The 10,146-nt window shown below is 36.6% G+C and overlaps 1 protein-coding gene across 1 annotated transcript; it reads right to left on the bottom strand.

Annotated features, from left to right (window-relative positions):
- Positions 1-233: 233 nt before the first annotated feature.
- Positions 234-7,630, bottom strand: LOC112181460 (telomerase reverse transcriptase). Its single transcript, XM_024319800.2, has 12 exons — positions 7,291-7,630; positions 7,120-7,197; positions 6,963-7,028; positions 6,705-6,873; positions 5,801-6,225; positions 5,562-5,673; positions 4,872-5,013; positions 3,953-4,091; positions 2,529-3,743; positions 1,548-2,107; positions 1,017-1,289; positions 234-819 (listed from the first exon to the last, which is right to left on the bottom strand). Exons 1-12 carry the CDS (start codon positions 7,594-7,596, stop codon positions 546-548), a joined length of 3,759 nt encoding a protein of 1,252 aa, XP_024175568.1. The 5' UTR covers positions 7,597-7,630; the 3' UTR covers positions 234-545.
- Positions 7,631-10,146: the final 2,516 nt, after the last annotated feature.

Raw genomic sequence — 10,146 nt, 5'->3', positions numbered from 1 at the left:
GGAAGTTAAACGTAACAAATAGGAAACCGGCAATCAATTTTAGTTTTCACCATAGGCCGTCCGTTTCTGTTGAGGCGCATAATGAAATACATATGTATATCTAGTGAAACTATCTCATATAAAGTCTAGTATATTGCATCATCTGTTGACATAGCTTCCCCATTTATCTATATTTATACCAAGACATCTAGTTGACAGTGATACAATATCCTAATTCAATTCGCAGTAAATTCTCCAGCTCTGTATTCAATCCACAACCAGGCAAGCCAAGGCTAAAAACAATTTACAATGGAGGTATGTGATGTTTCCGTCTACAAGACACACGAACTCTATTACATTGTCACAGAGGTGAATCTGTAGTGATGGATCTCAGACTTTGTCATGAAACATGATCCACAATTTAGTCCGTAAATCTGTGCAAAAACGCAAAATTCTATAGCATTGCAGTATAACATAACATATCTAAGAGTATAAGGATCGTTGATAATGCATAAAAGGGAGATGAGAAGACAGGGATGGCCTATTTCAGCACCTCTCAGAATCTTCTAATACTTGATCTTCCAAATTACAGAAGAATGTGATCTATCAACTGCATAACTTAGCTCAGAAGAAACGCAGCCCGTTATCTTATGATTTAACAACTTGGACTTCAATAAGGAGAGCAACTCCTTATACCGTGATTGTTTTCTCTTCAATACTTGGATATAAGCATATAAACCAAGCCATTCAACTTCTCCCTTTTCCAATTGAAGAATTGGGCTGAAGTTAGAGCCAGTATGCAATGAACACATCCTTTTCTTTATGAGCCTGTGCATGTACCTAAATAAAATACAACAAAAAGAACATAACTCTTCCAACAATGAGAAAGAAAAGTAGACAGCTTTATAAGGAAATTCAAGGGGTCTCTCAATGATTAAAGTTCAACCAATAGCCAAAAAAAGAGACTTAAAAGTTCAAATAACAGACATGCAGAAAGACCGTTTGCAAGAGATAAAAGAACAGGAATTGGAGCATACCTCAAAGATTTTTGGATACTGTAAGCGTAAAATCCAAAGTGAAATTTGCAGATACATGATAAGTCACGAACATAACAATGGAACTTCATTGCACATAGCAAGAATGCTTGGTAGATATTTAATCTCACAACCGATGCTGAATTAATGTGGGAATCAAAGAATAAGGGATGACACTTAGGTCTCATGTAGTCACGCAACTTTCCTTTAAAATGGCGACCAGGTTTGCCTTGGTAGTGGACAGTAACAGTCGAACTTAGATGGTTTTTCAAGTACCTGATAAATGAGATGAAACAAGTTACTTGAAGAAACAAAAGCAATTCAAATCATGAAGGATTAAATATCTTGATAATATGTGTCATAAGTTACTCAAGTATAACAAACATGCAGCAGAATTTTAACACCTCACCAACAGGTATTCAAAACAAACATTTTAGACATGAATGATCTATGCACATAGTTTTCAACATTTTTGGAAGTTATTATTAGGCCCAATAAAATCAAAAATAAAATTCAACATAGATGGAATTTTACTTCGTATAGTCTGCCTGAACTTCAAGTGTGCGAGAATTGATAAGCAAGCCACTCCATCGAATAAATAAAATGCCATCATCACCACTGTAGACCCTGTTTGATGGCAAGTTTCCAATATCAAAATTTACACAGAACTTTTTCTCGTTCATGTAGCAGTTGTAATCCCGAAATCCTCTTTGCAACCTGGAGAAGAAGCTGGCAGCCTGCGCCTTTGAGGTTGAAATGAAAAGAAAATCATCAATAAATCTAAGTAGAGTATATCTAGAAGATGATGATATTTTATCCTCGCTGCTACTCTCTGCAGCAGAAGCAACTTGAAAATCATGTCCTCTTGATAAATCTGGAATAGAAGGTTCCCAAGTTCTGTCAAGAAATGGAAAGATCACATTCTGATCGAGATGTCCATAGTATAATGAGCAAAGCAAAGTTGACAAAACGCTTCCTTGAGGAATACCGATACGTTGCAGATAAAACTTTTTATCCAACTGCAGCACATTGCGCTTCACATGCTCATTTAGATTAAAAAATAGCTCCTTCTTCTTCACAGACCTGCTGCACTCCTAAGCATTAGAAAGCAAAAGTATAAGCTAAAGCTAAGTTTCCCTTGATCAAAACAGAACAAGGGTTGCAAAGCCATTAAATTTCATCCCTTTCCCATGAGATGTATACTAAATTTCAAATATTTCTGTAGCAAATTTGTGTTTCCTGAAACATAATCTTGTGTTTAATATTATTTCAAGTGATATAAAAGTAAAACTGAGCAATTTATTTTGCTTCAAGATAAGCTATACAGATGGTTTGGATTAGTTAATACATCTATACACAAAACGGCACGGTAATTGTACTGTATTCTTTTTTTTTTTTTTTTTTTGGGCAAAGTAATTGTACCATATTCAACAGAAACAAATTAGTGTATAAAATATGCTCAGGCACTTTTCCAAAACAACCAAAAAAAAAAAATGATTAAAGGAGCAAACAAACCTGATTAACAAGGACACTACGTAATTTAGACTTAAATCTTGAGCCAGTATTTTGATCTAGAAATGCACGGTTATCATGAATCCTTAGTGAACCCTTCTTGAAAATGACATGATGAGACTGCTGGAGAAAATATTCATCTGCTCTTATAACATCTTTCAGCACACCAAGCAGCTTATCCTGGTCAACAGTATCAAAGGCTTTTGATACATCAGAGACAATGATAAACACATCAGGTATCATAGTGAATCCACTCTTCATGCCAATTAGAAATGGGCACAACTTTCTGTATACATCATTGTAATCAAACACCGATGATCCTAATTTCCCTGTCTCTTTCAGCTGCATAGCTTTTAGAACAACATGTGTATCACGAAGAACACGATTCACGGACTTGAAATGCTCAAATCTAACCTTTCTCCTATGCAGTTTCTTTCCTCTAAATATTCCACTAGAGTGATCTGCCAAACAGGACTCTTTCCCTGGCAATTTTGATGGTGCTTTTAAATTTGCTAGCAACCTCACTCCATACTCTTTTGGACAAATCCGGAGCTTTGAAAACCCAAATGATCGTTTCCTTATAATTCTTCTAGTTGTCGCATCATCCAAATATTGATAGCTCTGATCCATGCAAGTGACAATGGTCTTATTCTTCACCTTCTCCCAAACTGACTTCCGGTAGTAATATACATCTTGCTTCCCATGCTCACTTTCAGTGACATAGAAATTGGCTTGCAACAATGGCACAACTACAGATGAAAAGAACCAATAAATCCAACTTTCTAAGAGTTTTACTTTAACAATATGTACAGCATCATTCAATGTACTGGATCCCTTTTGAATGTCTACACCTTTTCCATCCGCATGTTTCGGTGCCTCATTATTCATGCAACAGAAATAATGTTTATTTGATAGAAACGGGAACCTAGACGTTTTCAATTTATGCATACATTGTTTTAAGGAAAACCTTTCAAATCTTCTAAGTCGAATGAACTTTGAAATAGTTCTCCTCAAAATTCTCCAGTTAGAAGGAGTTCCTAGCAACTCAGGAGGAACAATACTCCTACAAACAGCCCATATAAATGACTCCACCTGACTGTTCAAGCAGTAAGACTTAATTTCATCAGAGAAAGATTCACTAACTTCTGGAGATTTATTGCAATGGTCCGCAGTACAACACTGAGATTTCTTGAGTACATTGTACTCCCACTTTTCTCCCTGAATGTGAAAGTAAACATGGGGAAGGGGATAAATCAGGAAATATAGAATATCTGGATACTAGAAAAGTTAGCAACATGTATAAGCTAAATTTTAAATACAACACCACATTGCCTGAAAATATAAAGCATGGTCCTGAAGGGACATGCCTTAGTCAATGGCATGCCTCTTAGACCATCATGTCACAGTTTCCCATATATAATACTGACCTCAGAGATGCAACCACCGCTTTTGATTGTATTAGGATTTACAGTTCTAACAACACAATGCTTTTCCAGTAATCTCACATGATGGCCATACTGTGCTCTACGTATAAGAATTTTAAGCAACTTAACAAGCGAGTGATATCTGGAAACCATAAACAAACAACTAAAGTTAGCGAACAGGAAGACACAAACAGACAAGAAATTCTAAAAGAAATAAACATGGCTTAAAACAAAGATTCCAGACCTAAGATGACCATAATGATCTAATAAAAATAACATGGCAAGCACACACACAACAGATTCAAGCATTGTGACAACATATATGAAAAAACAGTTGAAAAGAAGGTTCCAGGCCTATGATGACATTAACCACCAAAATAATTACTACCACGTATATAATTCGGCATGACAGGAAATCATTAAAAGAACCTCAAGCACATGTCATCAGCATCTCTATCCAAACTCAAGTCCCATCCAGTTTACAGAAGCAAAACAAAGGGCATCACAGAAAGATAGCAAATACTCGTTCCTTTGCTCCACTGCTGTCATTTACTTGGGACAAGGCTTTTCAATTAAACAGGAAAAAAAAAAAAAAGAGGACAGTACTTGAGGCATATCTGTTTTTCTTTAACACACACCATGATTATTGCACCCTCTGCTCAAGAGAACTAATAGATGGATAAAAATAAGTCCCAAGACTGATTACTAGCTAGTTACTGAAAGGTACCACGAAAATTTTCAATACTTGAATTTCGTTAAAAGTACAGATTATAATGCGAAGGGTAACAATTCGAATTTGCTAGCTAAAGCACAGAAAGCAGCAACCAAATTACAAAACAAATCACAGTTCACAAATAACACCATAAAATGCAGAAGTATTTTGCAACACCAAAGTGTTATTTAAGTATCACAAGCTGCTTACAGGCATGTAGATCCCATGAGACAAAGACCACTGCCATTGGGACATATCTTTGACAGTGCACTTTCTATGTCATATATGCCAAAAATACTCTGAACAAGAAACTCTGAACCAACAGAATCAGGCTTTACAGAATTCAGCACATCTAAAATCATTAAGGACAATACATTTATTATCATAAAAAAAATAAACAATAAATCAAAAATGAGGAAGCTGCAGTAACTCATAAGTCTATGGAAAGAAACAAAGTAAAAACTATTTTTCTTGGATAAATGTTATCATAGGAAAAAAGGAGTACTCTTTGGTGCATAAATGCATCGATACATTAATGTAGACCAACTCCATGTAATGGTAGACCAACTCCATGTAGTGGTGAACTCATCTACCATTGCATGGAACTAGTCTGGCACCACATGGAGCAGATCTACATTCATGCATGGATGTGTTAATGCACTGTAAACTTTCCTGGAATAGAATAGGACAATGCCATTCAGAATCAGCATGAATCATTACGTTACGATTTATGTCTACTTGTAGAGATAACATTCACAAAGATGGAAAGGCACATATTAAAACATAGACAACAAAATGCAGCTGCCATATAAAAAACTATATATATATATATATATATATATATATATATACACAAACGTGTGTGTAGTTGTGTGTACCAAATCATGGACAAAAGGATACGCTTTTTAGGAAAGACTGATGAAGAAGATTCCAAATTGAAGAACAAGGATTTCCTGTCTATTTGAGCACCATTGGAAACCTTTTGGGGAACTTGGAACCCCAAACAATTGCACTGCCATAAAATAGAACTTGAGAATAAGTACATACATATTACAGAACAGAAACTTGAGTAAAGACCTTCAGCCTACAACACTTTAGACCAAATTTAAATACAAAAATTGAGAAGTTTGTCAAAGCACCTGTTCATAATGTCGACCTAAGCTCGGTTTCAAGGAAGACGAAAGCCTGCCAGGTAACCATTGTTTATCACCGACAGTAGTTCTGAAAAGACCCTTAACACCAGTTTCTTGCAAAGATAACTGTCTGCGTTTCCTGCAGCGCTGCCAACGAAATGGTCTTGAACGCTTTCTTAGAGTTTCCAAACTCTCTGTAAGTTCCTGATTTAAACTCCCTTCATAATCATTGGTAAGCGTGCTGCTTGCTGGTGAAGATGCTTCAGAGAAACTTATATGACTATGCGTAAGCCTGTAATTTTCACTATGGTTACAGCAGCCATTGCAGGTACCAGAACTCGAGCTTTCTCCAATGCTGACTGAACTCATGAACTGCTTTTTCTTTAACATTGGGTGAACATTATCATCTCTTTTCCTCTTTTTCCGCGGTCCTGAGACAAAGTGAATTCAATCATGCACTGGTGCTTTTTTACATCCTTTAATGGGTATGAGCAAGCAAAAATAAACAAAATATCAAAGAGGCTATAAGGAATCAAAGAGATCAAAAGAAAAGAAGTGACTCCTAAAAAACACACTGTTGATGTTTGAGGTAGATATAATAACAAGAAAGATAGCAAGAGAGAGCATTATGAATCAAAACATATAGATTATAAACACACATTGAGTAAGCGCAGATCAAACAAGAATCTGGCATTTTGAATTCCACAAATCATGAAATGATGACTGAGGAATATGATGAAAGATCCTATGATCAATTGGTGAACTCAGACGATTATCTCATTATTAATGTTGTAGCTATAATTCACGTCTCAAAGAAAAGAAAATGTATCCTATTTTCCTTATTTGTGCTACATATTAGAATTAGATGACTACTGAAGATAATTTTTTTACATTAACAATTTAGCATTACCACATGGAGCAAGGGATGACGGTTGCCGTTGTGAATTCGGTGTGCAATAGAACCTCTTACGACATAAGTCACTAATGGGAGGACCTGTCACCTGCTGGTGTTTCTTATCCGGAATTCGCAAAAATACCGACGCATTCTTTAGTAAATAAACCATAATGCCATCGCCAACCTGCCACATAAAAACTTCATCCGGTAATTCAAAATCCATGCTTGTAATTCATGCACATTATGAAACAAATCAATCTATCTTTTACATACCCTTTCTAAGAGAAGACACCAAGCCGAAGAAGTCAGAAGTTCTACAATGGTGCTTGACTTGTCACGCTGTCATATACAACCACCAAATATTATTCACATTGAAATTCCAAGATTCTCAAAAAAAAAAAAAAAAAAAAAAAAAAAAATGGTACTTTACCTTATCATAACCATTGCATATCACATTGGAAGACATAGATTGCTCCAGCATCGTCGTTTCGATGACTGCTCTAACGATCTGAACAAAATTAACATCCAATCTCAACAAAATTAACATCCAATAATTATATACAAGAAAACTCAAGTGAAGCAAGCATGGGTTAGGAGGTACCTCAATTTGGGACCAGTGAGATTCAGGGGAGAAGCGAGTGATGCCGGGCGCGTTTTCGGAGACGACGACGAAGCACTTGTCGAGGAGAGAGCGGTAATCGGAGGGATCGTCGGGTCGGAGGAGAAACGACACGGCGTCGGGGCCGGTGCAGCAGCTGAGGCAACGGCGGCCCTTGCAGAAACGACATTGGGCGTTTGGAGAGGAAGAATGAGGAGGGAGTAAGGAGGTGAGAGTGTGGGCCAGAGTGCGGGCGCGGTGGTGGAAGAGGCGCCAAAGGACCTGCGGAACGCGGCGTTTCTTCATCATTTTCTCGGAGAGCGGCGACGAACTCGGAGGGTCTTTTCCACTCTTTTGGACTGTGGTGGACTTGAGAGAGTGGCTTTTCGAATTTTTAGAGGGAAAAAAGTGCGCTTCTTTTTTGGTGGGTGTCATTGTAATTTTGACCCCACATTTGTTGACCGGAAAATATTTGCATGCAAATCAGTTTGGATTTGCTTGTTCAAACTCTCTCTAATTTGTATGGTTATTTTAATAATTAAATGGTTAAATCAAGGATTTAGGTTGTTGAACGTATGGAAATAAGAGAGAGTTTGACACACAGGTCCAAACCAATTTACATAGCAGTAAGAGGCTCCCACGAATCTAGCTATTTAGGGCCACGAATCTAGCCATTTAGGTAAAATAAGAGAGAGTTTGACACACAGGTCCAAACCAATTTACATAGCAGTAAGAGGCTCCCACGAATCTAGCTATTTAGGGCCACGAATCTAGCCATTTAGGTAAAATAAGAGAGAGTTTGACACACAGGTTCAAGCCCCGACAGCAATGCATAGCTATTCGCCCTAAATGGGGAAATAAAACTCTAGCAAGTAAACATTATTATAGAACTCAGGTAAAAGGCTCCCACGAATTTCAGCTGTATCATCTATATTAGTAATGAACTAATGATCGATCATTCAAGCCTTTTCTCAATCTCAAGTGCAGTGCAAAATTCAGTAATTCACTAACCTAAAAGTTATGAGGAACAGAGGAAGCACGAAAATCATAAAACAATAGCTTGATTGGTTTGTTTGAAGTAGCTTTGTTGATGTGATTTTGTATCTTGAACTAGTGCGTTTTTCTCTTATCTGGATTTATTCCTATCGTTTTGTTCACAATTTAATTTTGTTTCGGTGGGCTTGAATTTGTAGCTCATATTAATTGAAACTCTTTGCATTGTTTCTGTGGGCTTGAATTTATAGCTCATATTAATTGAAATTCTTTGCATTGTTTATGTGGGCTTGAATTTTTAGCTCATATTAATTTGTAGATAATTTTTCTTTTTACATTGCTGTGTAGTTGAAATTCTTTGCTGTTAATAATACCTTATGCCGAAATTCTTTACACTAATTCTATGAATGATGAATCTATGATGGTCTGAAAATACTAGGATGGAACAAATATGTCTGGGGGGTTGAATAGGCTATTCTCACAGAAATCACACTTTCAATTCAAAACGTAACAGACAATACTCAGGATTGAAACACAGGTATGGATCCCAAAACAGCAGCAAGATAACTAGGCAAACCAAGATAATCACAAACACACAAGCAACCAAGAGAGCAGAATTGTTTGCGCAGTAAAAACCTCAAAAATGAGGAAAACAATTGCAGGGCCTTTAAGGTTAAAAACTCTAATGAAAACAAATCACTAAATGAAAGAATACAAGTTCTTTACAAACAACTCAAAGCTCTGACCTCGGCTTACTTACTAGACACACTAATAGATTGTCTGATCATGTTCTTGTAGATCTTCACCACCTTTGAACTGTCTTCACTTGTTGATAGATGCTTACCTCAACCTTCAACCTTGTACGCACATCAACGACTCCAACTGACCTCGAGAGCACTTGATGTGAAGAATGTAATGAATGATGAATGTGTTTGACTCAATGATCTACTTAAACCTTTCATAGACTCGAATTTGAAGCACAGGGTTTCTCACTACGTTAATGGAGAAAACTTTTACTCAATAGATGCACAAAACTTATACGCTCAAAAAGTCCCATGATGAATGGTTATACACGTTGTATATATATATTTTAGACTCCCCCTAAGACCTTGGGCAATAAAGACTTCAAAGCCTAATTGACTCCTAATATGGAAGGAACACATCATAAAAAGATTTTTTAGCCTTAAAAGATATTCAACAAGTAAACATGATTCTATTATTTTTAATGAAGACGATACGACTTAACAGAACAAATTATGTAGTGAAATATCTTTTTAAGACGCAACTAATGAATGTGCACAAAACATGAAAAAGAAGAAACAATATCCCACAACTTGACCTGACGGGGATTGCAGAACAAATTGCAATCCCAATATGCATGTAGGTTGACCTTTATGAAATGCAAATGCATATGCTCTTACCTGGAGTGCTTCAAAGAGTCAGCTAGAGCACTGTATGACCATATATCTCTTCCAATTTACACTTGATAACTCTAGTAGACCTATGATTCTAGCTTTTGTATTAGGAATGCCAACATACATCAAACATATACTAACATGGTCTCAGGGGCGGAGAGCTATAGCTATCTTGAATTCTTGATGATCCCGTTGAAGCCTATTTGGAAAGCTTTGTTTAAAGGCTGAAATCTACTTAATAATTGAGCAAGCTGCTGCTTTGAAGTATTTTTTTTTTCTTTTCTCTTATTGCAGTGCATGTAATATTGTGGTTTTTGAAAGTTAGTTCTATATAGATATGCATTTGAGGAGCAAGGCTCACTTCCATTAAGAAACCTAAGCCCCCCCCCCCTGCCCCCGAAGTTTCATTCCTAGATTCGCCACTACCTTTAATTACCAAGATGAACGACAA

Source organism: Rosa chinensis, chromosome 1, assembly GCF_002994745.2.
Source record: "Rosa chinensis cultivar Old Blush chromosome 1, RchiOBHm-V2, whole genome shotgun sequence".
NCBI classification, from domain to species: Eukaryota; Viridiplantae; Streptophyta; class Magnoliopsida; order Rosales; family Rosaceae; genus Rosa; species Rosa chinensis.
This window is presented reverse-complemented; position numbering and strand designations above follow the sequence as displayed.

Excerpts from the sequence above, each read along its gene's own strand:
- LOC112181460 (XM_024319800.2), bottom strand. The coding sequence starts at position 7,596 with ATGATGAAGAAACGCCGCGTTCCGCAGGTCCTTTGGCGCCTCTTCCAC. Across the intron at positions 5,014-5,561 it reads ATCAGTCTTTCCTAAAAAGC|ATGTGCTGAATTCTGTAAAG; the intron begins GTATCCTTTTGT and ends TAATGATTTTAG. Across the intron at positions 2,108-2,528 it reads GTAGTGTCCTTGTTAATCAG|GAGTGCAGCAGGTCTGTGAA; the intron begins GTTTGTTTGCTC and ends TCTAATGCTTAG.